This window comes from Acanthisitta chloris, unplaced genomic scaffold (genome assembly GCF_000695815.1).
Source record: "Acanthisitta chloris isolate BGI_N310 unplaced genomic scaffold, ASM69581v1 scaffold28494, whole genome shotgun sequence".
Taxonomy (NCBI): domain Eukaryota; kingdom Metazoa; phylum Chordata; class Aves; order Passeriformes; family Acanthisittidae; genus Acanthisitta; species Acanthisitta chloris.
In genome coordinates, this window is record NW_008669235.1 from 49333 (window position 1) to 62698 (window position 13366).

The following is a 13366-nucleotide window of genomic DNA, read 5'->3' on the forward strand; positions in this document are numbered from 1 at the left end:
AAGCGTTTAAAAGTATTTTGTGCCTTTAGTGTATTTATAGAGCTGTAATTGTACTCTGGGATTCTGGACACACTGGCAAATTGCTGAACATTGATTTAGCATATATTAAATTGCATACTTAAAGTCACAGTCATTCATATATACAAATATTTAGAAAACCAGAGATGTGCAGTTAACTGTAACAGTTCTTCTGCAGGTTTACAAAGAAGACCTACCTTTGTGCCTTTAGTGTATTTATAGAGCTGTAATTGTACTCTGGGATTCTGGACACACTGGCAAATTGCTGAACATTGATTTAGCATATATTAAATTGCATACTTAAAGTCACAGTCATTCATATATACAAATATTTAGAAAACCAGAGATGTGCAGTTAACTGTAACAGTTCTTCTGCAGGTTTACAAAGAAGACCTACCTCAGCTGAAACAGCAAAGCAAAGAGAAAAACCATTCTGTGCCCTTCCTTAAACGAGAGCGAGCGCCTGAGGACAGCCTGAAGCTACAGTTTATACACGGGTAGAGTAATATTAGATAATACTTGTTAGTTCTGATTTACATTGCTGGAATATTTGAACCATTCATAGCAGATCATTGACAAAGCATTTTTCAGTGTTTATCCACAATTAATTTGTTTGTCATTATTATTGTGGATAATTTTACAGAATATCAGACATAGATTTTCTTTTTTCGGTTGTATTTCAGGGCCAGGTCAGAAGGAACTCTGAGCAACATGGTCTAGTGGGAGGTGTCCCTGCCCATGGCAGAGGGTGTAATGAGATGATCACTAAGGTCCCTTCCAACCCAAACCATTCTGTGATGCTATTTGTTAAGGAACAAGGGAAGGTTGCAATACTGTAGCCATTTGGTTAATAATACCTAAATGCTGTGTTTTGTCAAATGACATTTTACACTAGTTTACTACACTTGATGTTTCCTGGAGCAAAGATTCTCTGTTAAGTTACTCGTGATAGCTGTGATTTGTACAAATACCTGATAGATTTCTGCTTGAATCCAATAGCCTGTAAAACAGAAACCATGAGGAGCTTCATGAGTGCTCGTTGGGAATAGTGTCTGAGGTACCTTTGACCTAAAGTTGGCACCACAGGACTCCATTCCAGCTAAGGCACAAATGATTTGCACAGTTTGTTATATAAATTTTCAGCATCGTTTTGGAACAGAATATGACTTGTGTTGTGTTTCCTTCAGTTACAGAGGCTATGACTGTCGGAATAACTTGTTCTACACTCAGACAGGAGAAGTGGTGTATCACATTGCTGCTGTGGCTGTCGTGTACAACCGGCAGCAGCACACACAGAGGCTCTACCTGGGCCATGATGATGACATCCTCAGCCTTAGCATTCACCCAGTCAAAGACTATGTCGCTACTGGACAGGTGGGAATTTAGAAGGGATAGAAATACTATTTTTCTCATTAGGAAAAATGTGGTTCTCTTTTTCCTTTAAATATAGTGTTTCCTCTTATCTACAGGTAAGCTGTGTATAGTTTCCTACATCCCTGCCAAACTGAAAATGGTTTGAGGTGATTGTTGAACCACTCCTGTATAACATAAACACTGCCAGTCTTATGCTGCGGCCTTGCAAAAATCTTCTATTCACTTTGAACCTCTGCCTTCACCTGTAAAACACAGAGGCTGTATTTTGTCTACATCTGAGGAGATTTGGGGCTCTCAGTCAGTTGCAGTGTTTTTGTACTGTATTAGCCTACAAAGCCTTCCTCAGATACAGGCTGTTTTGTGTTGGGCACTCTGCAGATGTCTGGTACTGAGTATGATATAGTCTGTAATTATATAAATTCATACATCAGGATAAATTATACCATGAATATGATGCTGAATAGCGGTGTTGTACGAGACCATCTCCTGATGCTTCTCTGAAAAAGAAAATAGATCTTGAAAAAGATATAAGGCAAGTGGAAAAGCAGTCACCTCTGCAGTGATAGCACTAATTACTGATGTTAGTGTGCTTGGAACTTCTGTGGGCAGATATTCCAACTAACTCTCTGATTTAGGTTGGAAGAGATGCTGCTATCCATGTCTGGGACACTCAGACACTGAAATGTTTGTCATTGCTCAAAGGCCAGCATCAGAGAGGAGTGTGTGCACTGGATTTCTCAGGTAAGCCACAACCTACCTTTATCTAAATGATTAATTAAAAAGCAATCCTTGTGATGAAATCTAAATTCTGATAGCTGTGAAATTCCAGTACCAGTTTTCCATGGAATTCTGCTGACTGGATCAAAATAGTGTGTGCAGTAAAATCAGTCATGGGCCTTTGGTCACTTGATCAATAATTGATTTTGGTGATGCCTAATAGATAATACCAAGTGTGCAGCTGGAATTCTGGTGTCTGTCTACATGGTGGTGTATGAATTTAAAAGCAGGCAGGATGGTGACTCGAAGGGTATTAACAAGTCAGTAATGTCATCTCTAGGCTCATACAATTCTAACAGTTCCCACATTTTTCAGTGAGTATACAGAAGAGGTAAATATGACAGTTTTCTGATGTCTCTACTACTTGCCTTTCTGAGCTGGATGCCCTAAACCATCTCAGTTCTCAAGGGATAATTCCTATGTGCATACAAGAACATCATCCATATGGTGGGCACTTACATACTTCTGCATCTTTATAAAAGGGCTTGAAAATTCATTCTCCCTTCCTCTGTTTTTAAAAAAAAAAAAAAGAGATTGCTTTAGCTGAACTATCTTTAATCTGATTTTTTTTCAATTAAACATAACTTATTTCATAGTCTCCTCTCCAGAAATGTGGTAAGAACTCATTAGGACATAGATCATATTTATGAGACAGTACTATATGAAAGAAGTCTGACTTCCACTAAGATAAGTCTGTGGAACTGAGTCATACTCCATTATCAGAAGAGGAGCCCTGGTGTTCATCCAAGAGCTGGAATTCAGATGTGAAATTGCTGACACACTGTGGCGTGTAACCTGGCTCCGAAAGGAGTTGTGGTGCCAGAGAAGGGAAGTGGATAAAGATGATTTAATTGATACTGCATGCAAAGCTGTTAAAGAACTTCTCATAAAGATCCCTAGTTGAACAGAGGTTCATAGATTTGAAAGCACTTTTTGTGGTTTACATATTTAACAAGTTAGGAGCATTCTGGGTTAGAATCCACATACTTCTGTAAAAGTAAAGGATAAGCTGGCCATGTATTCTGTGGGCATAAATCTGTACAAAAGTATCAAAATATTAAAGCTGTTTTTAAAAGTATCAGCCACTCAACATGGCAGTGTTGCTATAGGATCTGATCCTGAGAATGCACATACTGCCTTCCTAACTGGCTTTAGTTCAGATTCTTGGCATGGACAGGGGTGGATATTTGAGCAAATATGCACCTCACTGTGGGATGAGAGGGCTACTTCAGTCTTATGTAGCAAGCTTTCATCCTCTTAATAACAGACTAAAAATTAGGTTCAGGTCACACTACTGGAAGTGTAAAGAAAGAACCCCAAAGCTCCCAATCTTTTTTGGCTGTAGTTGCTGTGGCAGGTGACTCCATGCCCCCAGTTCTCTCTGCTCTTTCTCACTTTCTAAAGCATCTGCAGTTGGCCATTTCTGAGAGCAGTGTACAGGGCTGGATCCCTCGTGTAGGACTGTTCTGGTGACTTTCTGAGTCGAAGATGATCATGTCATTTCTGCGATGTTTGGTTGTGCCCTCTGGTGGCTAATCTATACTTTGGGCTATTAATTGGAGTGTATAGTCCTGTTGGTGCATAAACCTCTCCTGTTTCAAGGGAATAAAGTTTAAATCATTGTGTTGTGGTGTTGTTTTTTTTTTAATAAGCCCATTTCTGGTTTTCTGTTCTGTTTTTCAACTTCATTCCTTCCTGCCTACTTACACTCCTTCCATCTGGGCCTATTTCATTCAAATGTGAATTCTTTTCCTCATTCTGTAATTCCCATTCTCCTTTTTTACTTGTTTCTAATAAAACTCAGTCACTATACACTGTGAGAACATATTCAGCCTTATGAACTTTGAAGTAGTTCTGATGCAGTAATTTGTACCCATGGCACTCTTTCTGTTCTTGAAGTCAAATGTGCTCAAGCCCAGAGTCCTTAACATTATCAGCTTCTGTGAGAAGCAACATTCTCAAATCAGTGCTTTCCTTCAGCATGTTGGCCATCTGCCCAGCTCTTTGCTTCCTGCAGCTTTAACTCTTCTTCACTTTAAAAAAAATAAGCAGGTAATCAGCCCCTGCTACACCCTATAAAGTTCAATTGTCTTACATACTGCAACAACTATGGGTTAGTTTTTTTATTTTTTCAAAATTTCAGGACAGAAATTTGTCTGCAAAAGTTTAACAGGGGTGGTGTTTGTTATTTCATACACGTGGGCAGGATGCCGGGGTGCTGTTGAATTATGCATGATATCCTTTTCTGACTGTTCTTCCTCTCATTATTAGTAGTGCTGTGTCTTTCCTGCAGTGAAAGAGAAAACAGCAGTTATTTTTAGCCTTAATTTTTTTTTATATTTATAGGTTCATCACACTGCTATGAACTTTTAACCATCCATTTCATAGACCAATAATACTTTTCACCTTTTCTAGGAAAAGAAAAGAAGCATCACCTGATCAGAAATAAATAAAATGTAATATGAATTCAAAGTACTTGGGTTTTATGAAATTGGCTTTCCTTGTCTTGTTTGATCCTACCTACCTTTTTTGTGCTTACACATAGGAAGGTTTTGTGTATGCCTTTGGGAAAGATCAACAACTTGATAAGGAATACATCAGTGAATCTGAACTCCAGTCTCTCCAACTGTTAGTTCTTTTTCTTTTCTTGCTTCATTTATAATCATTATTAGAAATTCAGTTTTCAATGTAATTGTGTTCATTGCCTGTTACGTTTTCAGCTAAAGCCTTAGCACCTTTAACACAAAGTATTGCTTCTGTACAGCTGATGGAAAATGTTTGGCATCTGTTGGGCTAGATGATAATCATGCCATTGTATTCTGGGATTGGAAGAAAGGAGAAAAGCTAGCAACAACCAGGTAAGGATGCATGCGGTATAAATGTTCCCTGCAAGTGTGTTTTTCTGAATAACATCATCCACATTTTTCCTATAAACAAAGAAACCAGAACTCTCTGAAAACAAAATGGTGTTTCAGAATAACATTATCCAGATTGAAAACCTTGGGCTTGGTGTTTGGAAAGCCTGTGAACTATTTCTGTCAAGAGTTCCCTAACCTTTCTGTTAGGATAGCCACATTGATATTGTAGTTCATTTAAGGATTTTCAAGTTAAATTAGTATTTTCTCCCCATTTTATGTCATGGTTCAAAGCAGAAGTCATCAAAACATCATTTCCTTTGTGCATTAGATGACATGCTGGGTTCCAGCTGTGTACATAACCAGATAGCTTTGCTATAAGACAAGAGAGTTGCCTCTCATATGAATAGATTTTTCAGGGGCTACTGATCCTGCCTTTCTTCTAACTCAACTTTTCCTGAGCTGTTTGCTCTTTGCAGTTGATAACTGAAAGCTTAGCTAATAACCTGATAACAAAGTGTCTTTTGCAATTGCTTGAAGGGACCAATGTTGGGAAGACAACTGGATTATAGTTTACATGTTTGCTTTTATATTCTCAAATATTGGATTGCAACGTTTTCTTTATACTGAACTAGTTGTACATTGTGGAACAATCAAACTGTGTGAACCTGGTTTGTGTCCTACCCTTGGACATCCCTCTGAGGTCAGGGCACTAGAAGAACTGAGTCGAATTCCTGTGGCATGGGCGTATGTGCCAGAAAGGCAGGGAGTTAATGCCATATGCTGTCTGCAACCATGTAATATCTAGCATTGCTCAGTAGAAATTGATAGTATAACTGCAAAAAAGTGTCTGTGAAAGGTAATTTACTTTTTGTTATTAGGTGGTGTCATGTTGCAGAAGAAACAAGAATTTCTCATGGCACTTTCTGTTGGTAGTGTGCCGTTACCGAAGAAATGCATGTTTTACTCCATCTGTGTGTGTACCGCAGTCTCTATTAGCTATACATTCTGGCTCAGGCATCCAGTTTATTAGGCAGTGAGATTTGAAATCCTGTTTAAAATCTGTGCTGGAGGGTTTGCTTAGCAACAGCCTTGTCTGTGTGTAAAACGTGACATTTTAACTTCCTTTGCAGTCCTGGTTTTGCTGTCTCCAGACAGATTGTGCTTCACACTGGCAAGTGAAAGAATATCTTATATATCCCCAGAGAGACCTTTAAACTTTTAAAAACAGCGTAACAGTGAGCTGTGTGGCTACGTGGTTGCTCTCACGACAGATAGAACATTAAGCACTTAGGTTCTTTTACCATGTAACGCTGTATGTGTCCAATGGATCTAATCTTACTGCTAATCTCTTATTTTGAAAATATGCAGAGTCCTCACAGAGAGCAGAAAAAATAGTTTATTTTCTCAAATGTGCTGGTTTATACTAACAGTGCCTAAAGGCGAGTCCCATGTGCTGGTAGGCACAATAGGACATAGAAAGAGAGAGACAAAACCCAAGACAGAGGACATGACCCTCATTGTGGCCTAAGCACACAAGAACAGAAGGACATCTCCTTCCAATCATACAGACCCACAAGAGGAATTCAGCTAAAGGACTAAACCTGAAAAATGAAGTGTACATTCATGATATACAAATGTTAATTATGTTTATTCTGAAGTTCTATTTATTATTTTATTTTATTCTTTTTGCTTAGTCTTTTAAGGCTGATTTATTTCCGCATGACTTCTCGGTTTTCTTGTTGCAACGTTCAGAACATGCTCTTGTTTATTTAATTGCTTCAGAGATAAATTATACAGCTTATTTCCCTGTCTTGGCTCTGCAATCTCCTGTCTCGTGTCATTAAAATCCTTATTGAGTAAGTGTGCGCTGTTGGAATCAAAGACATCTGTGTGCCTTTCCCTGACTTCTTATGCCATGTGTGCTGATACAGGGCTGGTCCTGTTTGATCACAGGCTTTTTGGTATTCCTGGACTGCAATGCATCAAGGGGCTGAGGGAGGGTTGTCAAATTTATTTACAATCTAAATCAGTGAACATCATATTCTTTTCCTTTTTTCATTCTGTAAGTGCCAATGTCCTGCTCCAGTCCCTTGAAACACAAGGACACCAAGGAAATTGGGGAGGAAATGTGTATCATACAGCTCAGGTCTCATGTGTCAACACTGTTCATCCTATCACAGACACAGACATGCTCCTGTCTTGTGCACGGACACCTGTCCTAGGCTGAAGTTAGTTTGTTTTGGCCCTCAGGGCAGTACACTTTGCCTATGTGATGGATGCTTCCAGAACAAGTAGTATAACCAGCCTGAACTGGCTATCCTTACAGCAGAGGAGAGGAACAGGAGAAGAAGGCATTGCAAGATATGCTGCACATGGCAAAGGTGTCAAGGACTGTTTTGCATCCAGACTGGTTCACTAAAAGGAATCACTGACTCCAAGAAGGGTTGCAGAATCATGTGATTTTCCAGGTCTCCTGAACCTGTCAGGCAAAAGTGACATTGTCGTGGTGTAAAACCTGAACATGCGTATTGAAAAGCTTGTAATTCCTGCTTTGGGGGTTTATAAAACACTGACATAGAAATAATTACTGCTTCACATCTGGGAATGGTTTTTGCAATGGTGAAACTTAAGCTTACAAACTGCCGTAAATACATACATCAACAAACAGAATTTTTATTACTCAAGAACTAAACCTGAAGGTATATGAGCTGCTGAATGTGAACTCTGATTTTACAATTTGTTATTTTATTTTTCATCTTGAAGCACAGTAGATTTAGTTCTCAGACATTTAAATATTTATATTGACCTTTATGTCTATTCTTAATTGCCTTGACCTTTGTTGCTTGCTTCTTCGTTGTGACTTAAATGAGCTGAAATTCAGTGGGAGGCAATTTTTATTCCCCACATTTCTGTAGTGTAATTCCCATTCAAATTCATTCTGCCAGCTTTGTGGGGCTAGACTTCTAGGCCTAAACCCTTGTGGATAACAAACATGGCTCTCTGCTTTTTTTTTTAGATGGGAAACTGATTTACATTAATGGTTTAATTAGCTTGAAATGTTAAGTCATCCCTTACTGTGTTTTTTTAACTTTTCACTTTATTGCAGGGGCCATAAAGATAAAATATTTGTAGTGAAGTGTAATCCACATCATGTAGACAAACTAGTCACAGTTGGAATGAAGCACATCAAATTTTGGCAGCAAACAGGTACTGTATTGAATATTTTATATTTACTTGTATACAAGAATATGTGTATTTTTAATACAGGAGCATCATAATCTCAGTTTAAGAATTTGTTTTATTTTTAAAGCAATTTTCCAGTTACCAAAATATTAAAGGGATGAAAACCCACCTCTGAGTCAGCAAACATCACAATATTCCTTTCCCTTTGGAAAGAATTTCCAGCCAATTGTTTTTTAACATTAGTCATGCTATTAAGGAATTCTCCTGAGTCATTATCCTTGGCTCCCAGAAGATGTGCAGTCCTGTAACTCACTTAGGCAGGTGATGACCCTTGTGAAAATGCCAGCTGGTAGTGAAGAGTCTTGGGTGCCTCTGGCACACTGCTAAAAACAGTCGTGTGGGTACTTCAGGTGCTGATGTAACCCTTCAGAGCTGTTTTTCAGACATCAGGGATGACTTCCAGAGATGGAAACATGTTTCAAGGTGCCAGGACAGAAAGGTTTGACGATGGACCTTAAAATAAGTGCCTGGGCAAAACAAAAGAAATTAAGACTCAGGTATTTTGCGAAAGTTCAGTTAGAATAATTCATATTTTATCTGTTTGGCTAAAAATCATTATATGGTATTGCAAGAATCAGGATCTCAAGGTAATATATTTTTCTAAATAACAAAAAATGAAAATGTGTTTTCCAACATTTTAAAACATGATAAGATTCCACAAACTAATAAGGAAAATACTCAGCCTGGGAAGTAGTTGTCATTCTAGACTGTTGTGTCAGACTGACAAAGGCCACAAAGTTGGTTTCTGATTGAGGATAATTTTCATTCAAGACTGTATTTTTGGTGGTTCATGACTTTTAATTGTGTACACCTGACCTGAGTACTTGCTATAAAGACCTCAGAGAACATCTTGTGTGTAAAACTCAGCAGAGGTAGGCAGCGCAAGGGCAGCTAAAAATAGACTCAACTCCAAATTAGGCAGCTTTAAGAACTTCCTGCACTTGTACCATGCTTTAAGCATTCGAGTGGTTCAGGTCCTCACAGATTAAAAATTACTCTTTTCCTGCATTTTTTTATATTGAGGTTATTTTTGCAGTAATTAAATAGACTTGTGTTGCTGTTTGCCAAATTCCATTAGGAGAATTTGCATTAAGCAGTATCTTACTCCAGGAATAGGCTCTTTGCAATGAAACGGTGCGTTTTGAATTAAGATGTGCTCAGTGGAGTGTGGACTATCAGCCTGGTGTCAGCTGTGAAGTGCACAGGGCCACCACTGCCAATGATATTTTGCAATTGTACATGTGTTTTTGTACAATTAAGCACTGATTCATGGGCCCAGATGGTTACTTTCAAACCAAAGTAAGTCCATGGCAACTCGGTTCTCTGATAGCCAGAAGTTCTCTGATACCCTGCCATTTATTCTACAAAACTGCTGTCAAATTGCCAGGGGACAACTAAACCAAACCTTTAGTATCTCACATGTGGTCACCTCTGAAGAGAAAAGGCTTGGCAGAAGCTGTTCTGGGCATGAACTATGCTGCCAGCCATTGCATTAATTATTTTTACACGATTCCTCACCAAATTTATCACTTGCTTGGAAAGACAGTCTGAAAACTAGAGTCTGCACTGCCTCAGAACTGCCGTTACTGTGTTGACTCTCTTTGTGCTTTTCCCTTGCGCACTGTTTCCAGTATTTCCAATATCTGCTATATTTCAGGCAGCCACAAGAGAGGATGAGTTCAAATATTTGTCCTTTGCAGCACCATGACTACAAACCCAAATAGAAAAAGGCTTTTGTTTGTGTTGCAGGTGGAGGTTTTACATCGAAACGAGGAACCTTCGGAAGCACTGGGAAATTAGAAACAATGATGAGTGTTTCATATGGCCGAATAGAAGATCTGGTGTTCTCTGGTGCTGCTACTGGAGACATTTACATCTGGAAGGACACCCTGTTACTGAGGACAGTGAAGGCTCATGATGGTCCTGTGTTTGCCATGCATGCACTGGATAAGGTATTTATCTCCCAGTGCAGTGAGTCAGGTTTCGTACGTGTCTGTGCATGCAATACATTGTTCTACATTGCGCCAGCATCAAAGGAGCTTTCGCAAAAACCATCACAGAAGAGTTGCACTGAGTGAATCTGTGTGGGATTAAAATCACAAAGCTGATATGAATGAGTTCTGTTATTTGCTAGACATGTATTTGCAAGCACCATGTTATATATGCTGTTACCTGACCAATAGCTTTCTGGCCTCTAAATGTACAGAATTTATTTATCACTGTGCTCATGAGTGTCATTCTTGTATTTGTAAACCACAGGAGCCCAATAGGTGACATTCCTTCTCTCTTCAACCTGATCCCAAAAATATGTGCATTATCAACTTCCAAAATATGAAACATGATTTTTTAGTAATACTATCACCATATCTTAATCAAGCCTTCAAATATCCAAAGGTTTGGGGTTTTGAGTTAACTGTTTTCCTTTAGTTGCCTCAATAAATCTTTAAAAGTAACCACGGCAAAATATATTATTGACAAGACATAAATGAGGTTAGGACAAATTTTGCCACTTGAAATCCACTGGCAATATGAAGACGTTGATAATGGAACATCCTTTCTGAGATTATAGTTTCAACTGTAGGAGTACAGCATGAGGAGAAGAATGTTAACTATTAACATTTTTATATAACAAGGTCAGTTAAGATCCCTGTGGCTCAGTCCTCTCTGGTCTTAATTGATTGTTCCTAGATTTTCCATCACTTTTTTAATTTGATCTTGGCACCAAACATCCTCTTCACTTATATCTTTGTTGGTTATTCATTTATGTTGCCTTTTGCGTTTACTTGGCACAGATAATCAAAGAATTGGTCCCTTATGCTTTATTAGAGCTCAGATTGTAGCATGCTAAGTTTGCTGAATTTGGAATAACTTGAGAAGCTATTATTGCCCACTGCTACCTCTTCTAAGGGTAAAGTACGTAGTTTTCCATAGCTTATTTCCACATGCAGACAAACGTCATGGTCCAGCATTACTCTTTACAACAGTATGTACTCCATGTGGTTTAAGTCGTTATAACCCTAGAAAAGCAACTTTAAATCTCATTCCTGTGTATTTTTTTCCCTCATAGGTACAGGCTCGAGTATTTTCAGTCTGGCACATGAATAAAATGCAGGGCAGACTTCATTCTGCCTTTGGACATGTCTTTGTAAATCTTACCATATGAGCGCTGACATTTGTGTGTGTTTTTCTGCTGTGATTGTACAGGGCTTTGTGACTGGTGGAAAAGATGGAATTGTGGCTCTTTGGGATGATATGTTTGAAAGATGTCTGAAGACATATGCTATTAAGAGAGCAGCACTATCTCCTAGTTCTAAAGGTATTGTGTTTTCAGTGTGTTTTAATAAGGACTTGTAGGCACAGAGGGTGGTAAAATGGTAGTCCTGGTGTCAAATCTTTCCAGGACACAAAGGAAATGGTAACACACTGCTTACTACTCTGTGCTGGAATTTTCTGCTTTGAATGATATAAGTTATATTTCACATAGTCTTTGCCACTGATAGTTTGTTCTGCTATTTCCTCCTCGATTTCATGACTTTGAGCTTGGTTTTTGTCGGTGAAAGAATTTTAAGAAGAAACGTCACCAGCCTGTGAGTCTGATTGTTCCAAGGTCTGGGCTGTTCAGCAGCCAGCTTCCTCCCCTGGCCACATTTCATGTGGTGACACCAGGGCCCCTGTGATTTGGAAAGACCTGGTAACTTCCCCAGGTATCAGTGTGGAAGTCTGGAGAGGGACATTCACATGTAGTCACAGAATTAGTGTCCATGTTGCTTACGCTTCTGAACCCCTTAGACAGTTGTCACTGTTAGAGCAATAAAATGTCAGTCTTTTTATTGCCACAGTACAGACTAGCACAGGCTTTGATCTCTTAGTGAAATTCATGGATTATCTAGCGGTTTGATCAGGTAAGTGTATTTCATGTATCATAATTTTAAGCAGATTTTAATTATATATAAATTGTAGGTGGTATGAGTCTCTGGTTTCCTAATAAAAATATAACATTAATATATTTGTGTTCTTCAGGTTTACTCTTAGAAGACAATCCCTCTATCAGAGCCATCAGCCTGGGCCATGGGCATATCCTGGTGGGAACTAAAAATGGGGAGATACTTGAAATTGATAAAAGTGGGCCTATGACTCTCCTTGTTCAGGTACAATATGGATCTTCCATATCAAACTACTTCCTGTAGAAATGCAAGACATTTTCCCAGTCATTTCAGTTTTCATTAACCCTGTGACCACCATTCTTTGCCTTGCTCACGCAGAAGCTGGTGATTTTTATGTAAGATTTTTATGTGAGATTCACTGTGCATCACAGAATTGTGAAGGCAAACCCAACATCCATTGAGTTCAAAGGCTGATGAGATTCTCTGTGAATTTTTTAGACACTTAAGTTTAGGACCCAACATAAAAATGAGTAATGAAGGGTAGATCTAACACAATTTACTTTATTTTGACAGTGTGGTTCCATTTATTTCCTTTTACTGCAGTAATACAGTGTATTCTCAAGGATCCTGTGAAAAATTGTTGTTAGAGTGCTGACAGCTTTCTATAGTGACATACAGTTGTCATTTCATGTGTTGTGAAGCATAAGGTGACCATTTTTTTTCAAGAAATGGTCCTGAAAGAACAGAAATAACAACTAGTAATAGTGGAGGAGACTATGGAAGAGTACTTTAAATAGTTAGCAGAGGAAAAAGCAGACATACAGATCTTCTTGAATGTGAAAAACATGAGAGAGGAGATTGTGAAAGCCTTATTGCCTGAGACTTGTAAAATGAGGCAGGGCAAGTGTTAGAACCTATTATACAACCCCCAATGCATTATTTTCATTAATGTGAAATGATTTCCTGAAGGGTCATATGGAAGGAGAAGTCTGGGGCTTGGCAGCTCATCCCCTCCTGCCTGTGTGCGCAACAGTGAGTGATGATAAAACGCTCCGCATCTGGGAACTCTCCTCCCAGCACCGCATGCTGGCAGTGAGGAAGCTCAAAAAAGGTAATCCTTACTTGGCCATCCCCTGGATTAGCAATGGACTATTTCTGTAACAGTTCCATCTTTGCTTTCAGTGCACATCACAGGCATTAATTGGGTAGGGA

General features: G+C 38.8%; 1 protein-coding gene across 1 annotated transcript in view; it reads left to right on the top strand.

Annotated features, from left to right (window-relative positions):
- EML6 (echinoderm microtubule associated protein like 6) overlaps positions 1-13366 on the top strand; it is a gene marked incomplete at its 5' end in the record, with an annotated part of 63024 nt that overhangs the window by 23494 nt on the left and 26164 nt on the right. Inside the window, 9 exons of the mRNA XM_009073249.1 lie at positions 397-515; positions 1206-1392; positions 2028-2133; positions 4934-5027; positions 8134-8234; positions 10020-10222; positions 11475-11586; positions 12291-12418; positions 13124-13265. Of these exons, the coding sequence (XP_009071497.1) occupies positions 397-515; positions 1206-1392; positions 2028-2133; positions 4934-5027; positions 8134-8234; positions 10020-10222; positions 11475-11586; positions 12291-12418; positions 13124-13265 (1192 nt within the window). The remainder of the gene's footprint in view (positions 1-396; positions 516-1205; positions 1393-2027; positions 2134-4933; positions 5028-8133; positions 8235-10019; positions 10223-11474; positions 11587-12290; positions 12419-13123; positions 13266-13366) is intronic.